This window comes from Pieris napi, chromosome 1, assembly GCF_905475465.1.
Source record: "Pieris napi chromosome 1, ilPieNapi1.2, whole genome shotgun sequence".
Classification (NCBI taxonomy): domain Eukaryota; kingdom Metazoa; phylum Arthropoda; class Insecta; order Lepidoptera; family Pieridae; genus Pieris; species Pieris napi.
The window spans coordinates 7,441,303-7,459,245 of NC_062234.1; the positions used below are offsets into that span (position 1 = coordinate 7,441,303).

The 17,943-nt window shown below is 32.9% G+C and overlaps 1 protein-coding gene across 2 annotated transcripts; it reads right to left on the reverse strand.

The window, feature by feature from the left end:
• Positions 1 to 101: 101 nt before the first annotated feature.
• LOC125050182 lies at positions 102 to 16,073 on the reverse strand. Of its 2 annotated transcripts, XM_047649842.1 has the most exons (6): positions 15,834 to 16,073; positions 9,213 to 9,270; positions 4,952 to 5,168; positions 1,934 to 4,768; positions 1,700 to 1,817; positions 102 to 1,622 (listed from the first exon to the last, which is right to left on the reverse strand). In XM_047649842.1, exons 3-6 carry the CDS (start codon positions 5,121 to 5,123, stop codon positions 1,565 to 1,567), a joined length of 3,183 nt encoding a protein of 1,060 aa, XP_047505798.1. In that variant the 5' UTR covers positions 5,124 to 5,168; positions 9,213 to 9,270; positions 15,834 to 16,073; the 3' UTR covers positions 102 to 1,564. The 2 variants fall into 2 exon arrangements, with proteins under 2 accessions (XP_047505798.1, XP_047505792.1); XM_047649836.1 differs by lacking the exon at positions 9,213 to 9,270.
• Between the last annotated feature and the right edge of the window lie 1,870 nt (positions 16,074 to 17,943).

Consider the following 17,943-nt stretch of genomic DNA (forward strand, 5'->3'; position numbering starts at 1 on the left):
TTTGGTGATAACAGATTTTTCAGTTTCAGGAGATATTATTTAAATCATGTTAGTTGTTATTTATTTATATTTTTTTATAACAGATTAAAATAAAAACTTAATAATTTTAGCGTGTTTTATTTAACATGTATGGAAGCGTCGAGAGGTATCGTAATATATTATTTACAATTTCGTATATATTAAACAATACTGTCGTGTTCTTTATAATAGCTTATAAATATTTACAATAATTTATGCCAGTTTTAGAAAATTAGTACTGGTATTGTAAAAACTGCAGGAATAAGTTATCCCATTTAGTCCTCTGCTTGATAAGGTAATTGACTTTCACGTTTTCATTGGACGGAGATATTCGCTGGCTGTGTGTATTGTTTGTTAGCTTAGTTTAAATTACATTCAATAAGTACTTATAATAAAAATACAAAAAAGACAAAAGTAAATTTTCAGACCTTTTACTAACAAAAAGGAAAATAAAATTCGCACCTGATCGTTCTAAGAATTCACTGGATTAGCTAAAATGTTAGAAGCTTTCACTACACAGCTATCTTTAACCAATGAAAAGATTATAAAAAAAATATAAGAAGTCAATCGAGGCATATTCCTTTTTGAATTTGTATTTAAATTTTTCTATTTAGATTGTTTAAGTCATGAATTTTCTGAACAAAAACTGAACATTATCAATTGAAAAACGAAGCCCTCTATCTGCTAGAAAAAATATCAGATTGTTACCAAATTATTGAACTAGTAATGCCATTTCGTCAAGCACTCGTGTTAATAATTTATAAAGTACACATTTGATCAGTAGCATATTATTAGGGATTATATTACTCACGTTAAGACTAAAACTTTGGCAGTATTTGTAGGTACAAATTAGCAAATTTCTATTAATCAGTCTATAATTTGTGTAAATGAATCCTAAGTGTTAAATAGAAAAACATAAAAATGGAAATAACGAGATCTAGCATTCCTACCGCAATAGAAGTCTAAACACATCAATTCATAATAGTCTTAAGCTAAATTACATACAGTCTTATATTCACAGTGTAAGGCTAATTGATACAATAGTCTTATTTTTACTGAAGCTTAAAGTATAAACAAAAAAAGACAATTAATTCAAGTACTACTCACTAAGTAACAGTTTTAATTGTCTTAACTTTAATACATTTACAAAAGCAAAGGTATACAAACTTTAATACATTACCAAGGAAAGATCGATCAACATATAAAATGATCTGATAAATCGTAATCTTTTGCCATGTTATTCATTATTGAAAGAACGAGGAATATATTACAGTGCTGCATGATACTAGAAAATAATATATATCTGTAAGTTACGAGTATGTTTCTACGACCATTTATTGCGTATACAATAATATAATACTCGAACATCGACTACACAATACAAAAGATCTACAAGCTTAAGCTAATCGTTGTAACAACGACGAGTAGTACTACGTACCTCAACTTTAACTTATAAGTTAAGTGACGCCTTTGGCTTATCGATAAAATGAAAATTATTGCACTCGATAACAGATTTTCTTTGGAGGTCTGTTGCTTTTTATACAGGTCATTTACTGTCTCCGCGGAAATGACCAAGAGGCTCGACCGATCTTGACCTTGGAGCTCTGAGAATATAATAGAAAGGAAATGTAAGTAAACTTTACTTCTGTTAACTACATTCATATAAAAATAAAATAAATACCTTCTTCTTGAAAGCGTCAATTCGATTTTTCCTTCTTTAACTTGTTTGAAAAGGGATATTGCTCCAGCATGACTTAAACCACGTGTTGGCACGTTGTTTACGGATAATATCTCATCGCCTGAAATAGAGAATTGTAATTATTTATATCAAATATAAAATATCATAATATAATACTAAACAGTGACGAAGAAGTTTAAGGTATTTAGGGCACAATATTTATAAAAAAGTACTTACCTTCATAAACATTTCCTTTATCAGCAGCTTGGCCATTCGGGAAAACTGTTTTGACAAATATACCCATTTGCCCTTTAGGCGAATCAGTTCCTCCAACAATGCTGAATCCAAGACTTTTTTGACCCGGACCCTTCCAAAACTGTACTTTATGAATAGAATGGTTAGAATATTGTTGACGCTCTTGATTAACAGAGCTGATGTGCTCTTTGTGACGAGAGACGTGTGAACCATAATTTTGTGAGGATCTCTGTGAACCTACTCTACTAAAATATCGACTGCGATTACTGCTTCTTAATTGTTCTGGAATACTTTCAAACGATCTGTTGTGGTAGAGTCTTGGCACGTTCTTTATATAATGAGACGCGTTTTCTTTTATTTCATTCGTATCGTTATCTGTACATACTGAGACAGGCGTCCTAGATCCGTGCAGAGATATGGGTCTGTAATTTGTATTATTTTTAGGCGTTGGCGAAGAGCGCATAGATACTTCTATATTTGTTATATTTTGCAAAGAGGGGTGAACCGGTGTAAAACAGTTCCGCTCTAATAATTTTTCATCGTCACTCATCTGATTTGACATTAGTACTCTGTTACTCACTTGAAGACCTCCTTCACATTTGGTTTGCATATCGTTTAAATCTTGTAACTGCCCTGTCAGATCACTTTCTACGTAAAGGTTATTATCACTTGGGAAGTGTGTTTCCATAATAATAGAATTTGTTGGTTTTGGTTTATGTATCGTTTGCGAGATAATGTCAGGGGGCACATTTGATAAACGGTTAGGTTCCTTTGAATTATTTTCACAACGTTGATTATTTATTATGCGTCCTAGGCTAACAGGGTTTATTTCGTCATGGGCCATAACTAAGTCTACTTCGTATCTTTGAAACAAAGCTCCTTCTTCGAGGTCAGCTTCAGTAGAACATGAATTTACAATATGTTGAACCTCTTTGAGAGATGATAATCCTCTCAGTACTTTTCCGTTTACACTGACTATTTCATCTCCTATTCGCAGTCTACCATCTCTGTGAGCTATGCCATCAAAATCGAGCTTTACTACGATATATCGAACTTCGAAATTGGAACCACTTCTGTCAAAGTCCACTCGATGTTGAGCAAGATATACGCCAAGACTTTCATCCAATCTAGTTTTTATAAGTCTGATTTTTCTAAATCGCTTTGTACACGGTCCTCTACCAAATAAATCTTTTTCCAAATTGTTAATATCAGATACACGACCCGAAGTTATATTTTCACAAAGGTTTGGAGTTGATAAGTTTTCAAAAGCTGACAGCTGAGATTGTAAATAGTTAGTTTTTCTGGGGTGATAACGATCATCTAATGTAATTGTTTTGTAAACAAAAGGCACTTTTTTACTCATATTTTTTTTTGGTAAAGGCGGTGGTTTAGCATCACTATAATCAATTGTAATTTGATTTGAAATATTTTTAGCGTACTTTGGTGTTTTGTTTTCATTTTCTCGTTCATAGGAAATACTCTTTTCTATTGGGAATAATGCACATGGCGTTGAGCTTCTTCGTGCTGGAATTTGAACTCTACTGACATTTATTTTCTGATTTAAGCTTAACTGTCTTGTAAAATTGCCATAATTTCCATCCCGGGTACAAGAGCCGGTAGATAGGTGACTGAATCCAGGAGGAGAGTGATTGCTATGTTCATCAGTTGGTCTGCCGTCGCTATCGTATCCAGATTCGTTAGAACTGATGTAACTACTCAGTCGATGAGCTTGTAAAATTTCCCTGTGTATGCTTTGGCTAGAGGAAGCTAAATCGGACTTTAAATCTTGGATAGAACCAAGAGTCGAACCATATTCATAAACAGGAAGACTGTTTCTATTCCGGGGCATAAGCATGGGGTCGTAGTCTATCGGTGGTCTATGTGAGATCATAGATGACCTTCGTGGGACGTCGTCGATTCTTCTATATGGATAAGGTGTGCCGTCGATTTCGTTAATACTTCGAATTGAATTTCTAGAGGAATCGATATCAGTTCTTAGTGCAGAATTACTGTCGTATACACTTCCTTCATGAACGGATATATTATCACTGCTTCTATACCGCTCCTCTGATCGAGAATTTGTTAAGTATAATCTTTCCTTTCGAAACTTTGGTGATTTTCTATCTATTCTTTCTGAAAAGCTCTGCCTAATAGATATCGATCTATGCTGTGACGTTATACTGTTTTCTTCGGGTAAAACAGACAGTTTTGATCGTAAGAAAGCATAAGGAAAATTGGGCTTTTTATTGGAGGAGTTGCTTTGTGGTCCATCGAGCTTAGATATATTATCGCAGCTTATGGCTTTTGTTGACGAGTTCACGAAAGTTTCTTCGTTGTGTAAAGTAATTTTCTGTTTAGTTGGAGATTTTTTATTTTCATTGTTCGTGTTTTGTAAATCGATGTCGTCAGATGGATCATCAGCTTTTATGTAGGTGGATAAATGAGAAGTTGAACAGCTTCGATATAATGTGGATCCATTATTGTAAGTTTCGGGAGGCTTATGTGTATTTAAAGATTGTGTCTTAGACGTATTTAACATCCCTGTTGAACCCATACGATGAAAAAAAGATTTGAATGGACTCGGAGACCTATCCCTTGAACCGCTTCTTATGGAATCAGTATCATTGTCCTTCTTCAATGATGCGGAGTCTGAAGTACTTCGACCCATTTTCCAATTTTGTTTCTTCTTAAATTGGCCAGGTGCAGGTGACAGGTCTCGTTTCACGACATCATTAGAGGGCGACTCATCTATATCTTTCGGTTCTTTTTTGAGCATATCTAGCTTCTTCCCCATACGCCGACCCCATGTTGCAAACACTGAAATTTTTAAAAGTATGATTGAGATTTTTTTATTACTGATTTCAAGTTGCAGTTGGTTGTGTGTTAAAATATTATACCTATTGGCTTATTATAATGTACATTATTATTAATTTTAATGCTAAACATTTCAGTGATGATTGTAAACTTTACTTAAATGAGAGTTTATATGGTAGCGTTTACCTTTCTTCATCTCCCTGACATCGTCCTCCATGACCATGGCTGGGAGCGCGGTAACAAGCGTATAATCGTGTGTGGGGTCTGGGCGGGTACCGGTGAGGTCTCTACGGGGAGATGGCGTTGCAGCCTGCGGCCCGGTCACTTCCCTGCGCTTCGGCCCACGGAAGAGGCGCATGATGACCGATCACGCAACCATTGCGTCACACCGTACGCGCTTATTCTGGAAATAAAAAAATTCAAAGTCAATAAACATAATAATTTGTTACTGGTAATTTTTTTATCGCTAAGATCGTTTTATTTATTGTAGTCATTCTCACTTGTTCCAGAGTACCTTCCATGTAAATGCAGTTGTTTTACCTGATTTATTTAAATATACCATTTATGATTTTGAGAATAGAAATGTTAATGGTAGAGTTAAAAGCAATAGTTACATATCGCTTTGGAATTTAGATGGTTATGTTTATCGCAATTATGCAAAATCGAGTTATCTAGTATTACTCAATGTGAGTACGCGCTCATGTATCACACTATTATGTTAAGTTTTGCAAGGTGCAGTGGGAATGCTGAACTTGTTTGCACGCATAGCGCATTTATGTAAATGGATCTTTAATTATTTTACTACAAAATAGTAATGGCTAAAACGTAACGTTGAGAATGGTTATTTTAAAAATTAGCAATTGTGTATTCTGATAAATTGCGAAATATTAATCAGAAACATTTTTACATATCAAAATGTTAACTTACTTTTGTCTAACAATTTAATGTCTATATGAAACATCTTGAAACATAAACTTGCCTTACCTGTTTGCTCCATTTTTTTTAAATTTTCCTCGTATGAAAATGTGTTTATAAACAACAAGCACGTATTTTATTGCGCTAGATTTTAATCCTAGTTAATTACAACTTATAAATAAATGTATACTTAATAATAAATAATGTTACGAAATATACTTCACTTGTTAGTGAATAACTTAGCAAAATTTGGTAACATGTTTATGCGTTGGTGAACTACATTATACTAAAATATAGCGTTCTTATCTATTTACTATGTTATATATATTCAAATTTCGAAAATCAAACTAGAAAATGAACAATGAATCCATAAAGATATATTATAGTCACGAAATTCTTATATTGTTTTATTAAAAACTTGTAATGTACATACATCTAAGTATCCACTTATTATTAACTTGCAACTGTTAAGTAATTTAGTTGCCAGGAAATGATTTTAACTGTTAAGAAGTCGACGTAAAACGGTAAGATAGTGGGATGAAGATTGTGGATGAGTGTCATTATGAGATGCATGGCGGATATTCGCTGTCTATAATTAGATGAGACAACAATTATATACCCTAAGTACTTATTTATGTTAACTTATCGGAACTGTCCTGTCGTAATGATGACCGTCGGAATGGGCGGAAATCGTTCAACTCAAAAGCCTAGAATATTGATAACTGTAGTTTATTTATCAATTACTAAGACTTAATTATATCTACGGCCTTATATTATTTATTCTTAACGGTATATAAATATTATTTTTGGTCGGATGCAGAGAGTAGCAAAACACATCTGAATGTGCAATTTGACCATTGCTGATCCAAAGCTGGAAAGGCTTGGAGAGAAATTGAAAGATGTGCCATAGACCTTGCTGATGCAGTATATATTCCATTGTTTTTCATACACAAACAGTATATAGGTAACAATAATTGCACAAGTATAAGCAATACAATACAATCCTTACGATTTATTATTACGATATGTATTTTAATTAATTAGTTAATTCGGTAACCATTTTCTAGGTAATTGACAGACATTAATTTTGATTGAAAACATCTGGTTTCGTAATTACACGAAAACACGGAAGGAAACATATTAGCGTACTTTATTTTAATTGTAACAGGATTCTAAAGTTTCTATTAAAGACGTGATTTTATATTTAAATAGTTCTTAGTTATTGTTTGATTTTAGTACCATATAAACGCCGTTGGACCAGCAGTATGAGAATCACATGCTGCTTAATATATTGGAGTTTGAACTCCCACAACATAAACATTTTATCGTTTCATTTATTGATAATTTCGTAAACAAATATAAAACAATTATGATTTCCGGGAAACTAGGACTTGTGGATTTTACACCATGTGATATTTAGTAAAATAATCGCTAATATAACAATACCTACAATTTAAAGATACTTAAAACTTCGTAGAATAAGCCCTTTAATAATATTCTAGTTGCTTTTAATAGCATTCGTAACAGATATAATTAAATTGATAAAATAATTTATCTCATGTCGCGCACAGGATGTAGGCTATTCCGGTGTTGGCGTTTAAAAATCTTTAATGACTAATAGCTTTCCGCTTATCTTACTCATCAAACTTTGAAATTCGTGTGGGTTGTGAAGTGAAGGCGCCAAGGATTCATTCAAACATCAAAGGAGTAATATCTTAAGATTTTGTCTGATAGATAGATGTTTTATAAGTGCACCAATGCTTTATAAAAAAAGCACTTTGAGAAGCTATCGTTAAGTTTTTTGGATTGGTTTAATTTCTGCGTTTTTGTGTCAGTAATGTTGGTCGTATGTATATATAAACTACTGTAATTACACAATATTATGAAGTGCATGAAGCGGTGTGGTAGCAAATTCTTCATTCCACGTAGCTCATGTAGTCAGGCTGCATTCCTCGTATATTAGTATGTGGCTACATAAATAATAATCTATGGAGTCATTTTCATACAGTTACGGGGTAGAAAGCAAAAAGCTTATTTTATTAATAAGTTTAGATATTAAACGTGAACGGGTCAACCACATAATTAGCATTAAAATTCTTATTTCGGCTAACAAATGGCAGAATTTTCGTATCATTGGAGTCTATGCGTGGGGACGGTTAATGATCGTCATCTGTTTTAATGTATCCAATGTTTATACAATTTCTACATTAATAGTTCGTTTGTCTAAGATAATACGTAGAAGTTTATCCGCGGTTTCATTTTATATCAACAATACTTCATATTATGTGTTATGTCTAAAGCTTATGTACCTTAGCTTAGTTTGATTTGGATTGATATAGCAATCCTAATAGCATAATAAAACTTACGGTAAATAATAGAGTAAGCAAATGAATACTAATGCAATAGGATAATTGAATGGATTCTTATACCCGAGTAAGAAACATGGCGGATCAACATTTCCAGATTACCCTACACTTAAAATTCCTAGCGGCACGAAGAAATACCGTCCTCAAGACGATTTGTGTACAAAGTTTTATATAATTAGGTGCGTTCTTAATAATGCGGGCAAACCGCAGAGAATTTTCAAAGAACGCAGTAGAAATATTCCAAGATTGAGATTAGCAATTTTCGAGGTTTCATAAATAATATTCTTGATTTAATGCATCCTAACTTTGTCTTACCGCTTCTAAAATACTACAAATTATTGTATAGTTCACATAATATAGCGGCAGCGTTACTGTATGGACACATGGTATTATCATTTCAGTCTAGGAAATTCCAAAGACACAAAATAAAAATAAATGAAATATATATCATATATGTATGTAGAAATATTAACTTAACGAGCCTTCGTGATCCTTTGTTACTTGCTCCATGATGAAGGAGGAGGCGAGAGTATTTCAAACGCAATAAGTTGCGTAAATTGTAATTTGTTATAACGCTCTACGTGTTATTTGCATACAGAAGCTTTGTTTGTGATATTTTAATGGCAATGTGTACGCAGTTAGTGCCGCGTTTGACGGACATTGACATCGAGTTGCGAGGCAGGTGTGCGTTGCTAACTAATATACCTAAGCACGAGTGTTCTTTGGTAATAGTCAACTCACGAATAACCAAGACTCTGCTGTTGCATGAAGAAATTTCTACGAATGCGCTGTGGCTTTTTGTACACAAATTACTCATTACGCGTGGAGCATGAATTTTATCTACAAACAAATGAGTTTTTGCTTGCAATTTTCTTCACCGTTTGTTTTGTAAGAATTCGGTATTAATGTGTTACTAAATCATACCTAGATTCCGTAATATCCTTACCGTATTTTGATAAAACGACCAGGCATCGGTATTTCCTAGAATAGTTAACATTTAAGAGGTAATTTTTATAGACATCTTAAAAAGCAGTAAGAAGCACATTAGGCGGAAGATTCATTTGTAATATGTACGTATTAGTAACGTCGATACAAGAATACTCAATACATCGAGTGTAAACATACGACCTAGGAGCATTATTTATAAATGCAGTGCGATGACTCACCTCATGCCAAGAATGCTCATGGAGCAGACGCACTGCGGCGTGCGCGAGCGACGCTTGACTGAAATAAGAAATAAAACCCTTTTCAATAACTGACGTTTTACTTTCTATATGATTTCCTGTTCTCTCGATTTAATCAAACAAATATTCTACCACTGTTGCAGAAAGGAAATTTCTCTTAACCAGTTGGAGTTATGACGTAGACTGAAGATGGAGTTTTTATAAAAGATTATTTACCAAACCTAAATGGGTTATCTGTAATTATTTTATGTGTTGAGTTTAATCTTTACAATTTAAAAGAGAACCATTATTATTAAAGATTCTAAGTAATAGGTCTATTACACGCTTAATAAGCCTATCGGTATCGGTAACTATTTATTCGTGCCAATGTACTTTTTTATAATGCAAGCGGCATGAAGGGATCGGAAACATAAAGATTCCATCACGTAGAATATTTATCGCTAGCCAGTGTAGGACAATAGGGCGGCATCGAAAGAGTAGTTAATAGCAACCAGTAACCACTATGTTAACCGCGACCACTCATCATGACATGCAAATAACAACTTATAACTGTTTGATTCAAAATCATTTTCTTACTGGACCGTAGGATCTTTAAAAGAGTATACTGCTAGTTTGAATAGGCAATTTTATTACTTTCTTTCAGATTTTATGAATTATAAAACTTAATCGGAATAATTTCTCCTTCACCCATGGAAACGAAAAACTCTAGTATCTACTATAGTTACTATATTTAAACTTCGCCTGAATGTATTTGCAGACCTGTCTTAGATATAAATAAAATAAATCAGTGGCTCTACAACCTCTTTAGGTCTTGGCCTCAGATTTCTGAATCTGCTTCACGATCATTTTTAAATCTAATAGGCAAGGAGGTGATCAGCCACCAGTGCCTGACACACGCCGTCGACTTTTTGGGTCTAAGACATGTCAGTTTCCTCACGATGTTTTCCTTCACCGTTCGAGCAAATGTTAAACGCGCATGGAAAGAAAGTCCATTGGTGCATAGCCGAGGATCGAACATACGACCTCAGGAATGAGATTCGCATGCTGACGCCACTAGGCCAACACTGCTGTTGGTAAAACCAACAAAAAAACACAGAAATATGAAATTAATTTAAATGAAAAAGAAACATGGGTGGTAAAAATGGTAATAGGAAGGTTTTCTTAAGGTATTTTTATTTGAGAGTTACCTTCATCTAATGCAAACAACACTTGTTCACATTGAAACACAAAAAGATGGATTAAAGAGTGAGGTGTTAACAAAATCCACTTCCGGATTCTGGGTTTGAAAATACATTCATCTTACCGGATAAGATGAAGCAACATTAATGCAGACGCTGTGACGCATCATAATATTAGTATATAGCAATTGATATACTTTAAATATTCCTACTTGGTATTAACCTATCGTAAAATATAATAATAATAATAATATGGCTATACGAACACAACAAACATATATTTTAAAGAAAAGAAAAAGAAGAAAACTGTAAGAGATCGCTCGAAAGCGATAAGGCCGCCAGTTGCTCTCCTTTTTATTGAATTATGTCAATTGTACTTTATTAATGTATATGCAACGAAGTGTTAATAAATAAATAAAAGTTAAGGTAAAGTAAATTGTTACTGCGCTGACTGTAACGAATTTACTGAAAAAATTAACTAGTTTTTAGACTATTCGTCTTAAAAAATATGTTTAACAAGGCTATCAATTAAGGTACAATGAAAGCTTATCACAAGCACTATACTGGTAATTTGTCGGTTGTACTGTTAAGAGAACAATTTATAAGCATGTAGGCGGGCAGAAAGCGCACGCGCCGTAGGCGGACACAGCCATTGACGAGAAATCCCCTTGTCTGTGCTGCCACCTACACTCAGTACTGACTTTTACGACTACAATCGCACCTCGAGTAATAAAATTTTTAACACATTTACAACGGCATCACTCCAAAAGCGACAACAATAAAAAACAAAACTAATATTGGGAAACTTTTATGAAACAAAAAAGTTTATTACTGGGCAATCAAAAATTAACAGTGTAACAAGAAAAGGCAATCTTTATGTATGAATGCTATGTTTGTATGGACATAGCGTTACTTTTAATCCTCATAATATCAAGACAGTCTGTCATGTGCGTACGCTATACCTATACAAACAGTTTGACCCTTGTTATCTTGAAAGTTATTTGTACCCTGATCTATCTACTTTTATTTTTATCGGAGGCTAACCAGCTCCACTTAATGCAATAAACCTAAGTAAATCAAATGCTAGATAGATATTAATTGCAGGTACATAATAAAACCCTTCTACTGTGGTGGTGTTATCTCGAAATGTTTCCTGTCTCAAAATAAGATCCAATTATCTCCCTCGGATCGTAATTTAGTACGATTCAAACGATAAAATTTTTTGATTCACGGTTTTCAGTTGAAAATGTCCCGTGGATTTAATTATTTCAAAGTTGTATCGCTTTAATACATTTATTGCTGGCTATTCGAAGTTACGCGTGATCGTTATTGTCTTTATTTATAGCAATTGTTCGCGGTGAAATGAAAACGTAATTTACTTTTACAAGAAGTGGATCACGATAGATGAGGCTCATCCGGAACTCGCGGTTATGATTTGTTTCACGTGTTACGAAGAATTCGACAATTAAAATAATTAGTTTTACTAGTTCGTTATGGTTTTCGGACACGGAATGGAGTCAACATATCTACAATTGAGTTTCTATGTTTCGTTTCCTTAAGGACATTAAAGTTATTTTATCCAAAGATAAAATCCTAGGACTTATAAAAACATCTTTAGAATAAAATTATTTAACGCAAGATACCAAAAAACCGAGTCAACGTACCGCACATCTGGACACATTAAACAATAATCGCCTAAAGTTTTTTAAACTTTGGCAGATAATAATGAATTTAAAAATAATTTCATGGTTTGTTTTTTATACTGGTAAATTATCAAAGAACAATGGCATTTTTTAGAGTTTTAATGAAATTCTAACACGTACAATGAAGTTATTTTTCAAACCAAATCCCGTATACGACGCTGATTAACGTTAATTGTGCTGAGCGTGGTCAAATATTATCGACAGGTTCTTCAGTTACCTAAAAACTGTTGCGTGATGACTCGTTGTAATAACAAGTATTCAGTGAAAGCTGTTACTTAATCTACGTAATGGGTTCAGAAAAAGCGATCCGTGGTCGACGACAGACGATAAACGCCGATGTTTCATTAGTAAAAATTAAAATTTCAATTAATACTTATGTATCTCGGCTCTTTGAAACCTGTTCGCTTCCGGAGTTACGCTAAACCAGTTTGCAACTAAACAATTTGTTTTTACATTATTTTTTGAGTTTTTATTTATTTAAATTGCGTCACGGCTTTTTGTTAGATTGACCTTTTTAGATAATTATACATTTTCTGATTGGACACACCAATGTCACTGACAATTTTTACGCTGTTTTCTATTACTGACTTTTAGGAAAAATTAAATGCATGTGTTTTAAATTATGAAAAGTATGTAACATATGTATGCATACATAATAACGTCAAATATGAAGTACAAAAGTATTACAAATATCTATATAACTATTGGAGATTTTCTTGTACAGTTTTAACAAATGAAATGTTTGCTATTACTAACTGATTAATGTATTATATAATACTATTAAACATAAGTTTTAAATCGATTTATAATTTACAAAGACAGATATATACATATATAATTTACAAAGACAGATTTTAATACCACATTTTGCCCGCATATTTTTCATGATAATTATGTATAAATCTTCTTTATAGTTCTGAAGCCAATATTCGTGATCCAATGAGCGAATAAAATAAAAATTAACGGCTTTAAAAAGGAGATAATTTACTGCTATGCATCTCAATAAAAATTGAGCAAATACATTAATAACATTAAAATGCAAATTGCTTTTAGATTTTCTTAGTATTAAGCATGAATATTAAAGTATTATTAATAAGTCGTGTAATTAAGCTAATGTAAGTTTATACATTAATATTATGTATTAACACATTCGTTTATTAAAACTTTTAATACCCATACCTAATGATTACGATAGCAAAACTATTCTAATAAATAAAGTTTTATAAGTTAGATTAAAGAAGTTTCTTTCATTTATCTTTTAATTCCAAGGTGATAAGAGTCAACAATTTTATTGAACTTGCTATTACAGATCACCCTTATGCAAGAAGTATTTCAATAGATCACTATAATATCTACCTATACAAAATATTCACACACTATATGTAAAACCAAAACAAAAATAAGCCTTGTTTTTGTTCTTATCTCATAAACGAAGTCACGGAGATCATCCATGATAAATAAGATTTATGTTCTTCATTTGGAAATCTATATACGCGATAGATTGGGTACTGGGGATCGATTTTTTTTTAACAAAGAAGTACGTGAGACGTTCGAGGTATATGTATATTGCTTTTTGAAATATTTTAAAATCAGACAATAGCTAATGATTTCTATACTGAATCACTTTTTGTTATCCCGGGAATAAAAAGCTAATTGAGCTCAAAAAAAACTTTAAGCTCTTACGGGAGCCTATTGTCAACATACAACTGAGATGCATCTTGACTTAAACCAGCCAGTTAAGGTTAAAATGTAATTTCGTTTGGTCTTCCGATTGACGACGAGGATACGTGCTAAAATGCTATTGAAGTTAGACCTAAACTCATCAGCACCTCGACTGGATTTTTTAAAGAAAGCTCATGGTAGGCCCCCAGAAGTAGACTGCGACTTTGACTGCTGTAAAAACTGTTCTCTGCTTTTATGAATTTCAACTTAATACAAAATATGGTCAAGGTTCGTTTTGATCATGAGCCGTTATAACAATACTACAGGATTATAAACTGCCAAACATTCAATAAGGTCTGTCTATATTTAAGGCAATAGGAACCTTTTTTTTAAGCCGCAAAGCCGTGCTCCGGCGCCAATACACAATAGGATTTGGGAACCGCGTGGCGTTTAACTGTTCTTGGTACCTGAGCCGTACATACTAAGTAGGGTTTTATTTGTTCACAAACATAATACCAAATTGCTATTTAAAACTTTCACTTAAAATAATACAAATTTGAGATTCTAATAGAATTCTCGAAAAGAATCTCTTTTGATTCGATAGACCTTAATTAAAAATTTGGAGCAGTAGAATTAACAGCTACTTTGCTAATTAATATCGCACTCCTTAGTGCTGAATGTTGATGAATCAAGCAGTCTTTGACGGTCTACTGGCATTCAGGTCGCATATGCGCCGCTGACTATGTCGGCCGCACTCAATCAGTTCTGTCTTGTAAAAAACTTACAGATACATCAACAACAGTCACGCGACTCATCATAAATTGTGTAATGCTTTAAAAACATCTCTGGTTATTGACACCGCCATTAATTACAATCTAAAATGATCATTTACTTTCTGTTTTAGATAAACGATAAATAAACATGTTACGACTAATATAGCACAAATGTGGTGTTTTCTTAAAGCGGAGATTCAAGATTGTAACGATAAAAGGTTTTTACTATAAAATCAAGTAGTTTTATAACGGTTGGAATCGTTAAGTTTATGTAGACTTCAATAAAAACTATATAAAGTACAGGTCGAGTCGCCACGATCATGGTCAATTCAATTTGAATCTTACGACTGATAGTTATTTGAAAATTGTTTGAGTGTTGGTCAGTGATGACACTGATGGAGCAAGAATATCGCAGGTGCAAGAAATGCAATTTCAATCAGTTTTACATACTTAATGGCTGATATTACGAATTGTAGTACATTTTATCTCATGTAAGTTATGTTTATTGCATTATGCTTGTTTTTACGTTGACTATAAGATATTTCCTGTTTTTAAATAAACTTAGATGTCTCGGCAGCTTTCACGGATTTGGTTTTTTAACTCTTGTAATGTTTGTCTTTGGGTACAAAAATAAATATGTTTTTAACGCTTCGTTCGGGACAGCGGTAAGCGGATGTATCTTTTAAGATGTCTCTGGTTTTGTAGCCACGATGACATAAAAGTAGCCAAAACTATTTAGATTGTATAAAATTATTTGATTGAAATCTGCTCTTTAAGGATAAACTACAGTTACTCGAGATAAATTATAACATGGTTTTTTATGAACGCTTTTACTAATATAAAAAATTGTATGTAAATAAATATATATTGCAGCTATTAAGCATAACTATGGCGATGCGTGTAGTCCTAGTGAATGAGAATTATAATAATATATGTACCTATATTCTGAGTATGCAAGGATTCCGACAGAGGTTTCACGCATTACAGGAGATATTTTAGTAGATTAATTAAAAGTTGATGTTTATTCCTGGATACGTCGAAAGGATTTTCGTTAACTGACAGTTTCGATTTTATTTAAATTTAATTAATTAGTCATGGAATTCCTAAATTTGACGTAACAAAGTTAATATAAAATAGTTTTTATAAATTCTGTTGTAGCAAAAATAAATTTAGGTAATTACTGATTATGAAAAGTAACAATTGCGCATTTCTTATTAAAGGAATATTGGGGTACTCAGATGATACTTTCAATAAATTTGTATCGTTTAATAATTAATAAATACTTACTCTGTGTATGTCTTCTTATCAATTTAAAAACAAAACAAGCCGGCGTTCACGAATACACTATCACTATAAACAGGACATTGAAGTCATGACGTCACTGGCACGTTATCACAGAGACGTGCAGATCGATCTCAATGCGGGAATATTTTGATAAGGGCGGGTGCGGACGCAATGCTGACGATCGAAAGCGGCTGCAACTCAAGGAGCGTAGACTTCGAGGCGCGCGGCGATACTGACGAGCGCACAGCGTACGCGGCTCGACCCAATGGGAATTGCTCGTAGTACAAAAAAGTGCTGTAATAAAGCGCTCAAAACGCTGAACGAGTCTCTAAATGGCTCGTCGGAAAAGTTTGGATAGGAAATGTGGATTTCCCAAGTGTGTTAAGACTGCATATAAGGCTTAGAGAGGATAGAATATTTTGGAACGAACCTGTTATTCATATTCATAAAAATAAATAATAAAAAAACTTAACCGAAAAAATGAATTAAATGTGTAATTATCTAGTTAAACTTAAATTATCTTCAAAATAAGGACCACATTTCTTTTTTAATCGTCCTCATCAAAAACATGGAATTTGTCATTTTTGATTCACATTGAATTTACTTACAATTTCTTATTAGTTGATGTTATTTAATAACTAAGAAATATTATATACTAAACAAGAAACACTACCTACATATTTACTAAGTAATTGTGCTGTGGCAAGATAAGATGCGTAGTTCTTTGGTCCTCGTTGTGATACAAATTGATTGAATCAATTAAAGCGCTAAACGTGTTGTAATTCAGCGCTTAAGGGCTTAATTTCAGCGCTGCAATGTTTAGTTATAGAAATAAAATTTGGCTCACCAGACTCCACAACGTAAATGCCTTGCACGCTGTGTCTACGAGATTACAAGGAATTTGGTTACCGTACTACAAAATAGAGTATATGCATTCAAAAAAGATTAGTAGTCTATGACGGATAAAGTAATAAAATTTACCTAGTTCATTTCTACCATGAAGGCAGCTAATAGAGGAATTAACCATTAGACATATTGAACTATTGTTAGTAAAGGTGTTAAAACGAAATCCTCAACCAAGAAAAAACTTATCTAATATATTAAAGTCTCGGGTCACAATGTTCGTTCCTATACTCCTCCGAAATGGCTCGACCGATTCTTATGAAATTTTATATTCGTATTCAGTAAGTCTGAGAATCGGCTACTATCTATTTTTCTAAGTGATAAGCAGTGTCCACCCCTAAAATAGGTTTTTTATTTTTTAGATTTTTATTTGTTTTTATATTTTTATGATACTTCATACTAAAATACATACAACCCCTAATTTTCACCCCTCTACGATCAACCCCTATTTTTTATTATTGTAGATAGTTTTTTATTGAATAGGTTTCCTAGCAATAATACCTACACCTAGGTACATGGAAAAAAACGTTTGCCGGGTCAGCTAGTATATTTATATATGTATATATATAACTATAACTAAAAATATAAATATTTTCATTAGTTTTTTTCCGAAATTTCTTCCACTGACTTAAATAAATCGCAATAATGGACTAAGTTTCTAAATAACTTTAATGCTCTTGGCCACTGATTACTCAACTGATATTGAATTTTCTAATAGTGACTCGTAATGTAAATATAATCAGACATAAATTAATCTGACATAAGAAGCTGGCGATTAAAACTTTAGAAAGCTATAGCATCTATAAAATTGGTTAATTGAATATTAAATGGCATGAATAAAAATGTTATTACTGCCATAATTTATCAGGACCATTTTGTATGAGGCACTAGTTTTGTGAACTTGAAATATTGATTAATATTGTTGAATTCTCGCTTAGTTTTATAAGCTATATTTTCGAAGAAATAAGTAAGAAATGTAAAACAATCGTATATCCTCATTTATTCCATTATGTTTTATAAATATTTATATATTAAAGGCACTCTTAGTACAAAGCAGTGTTGGCCTAGTGGCTTCAGCGTGCGATTCTCATCCCTGAGGTCGTTGGTTCATCCTCGGCAGTGCACCAATGGACTTTCTTTCTATGTGCGCATTTTACATTCGATCAAATGGTGAAGGAAAGCTTCTTGATGAAACCGGCTTGCTTTAGAC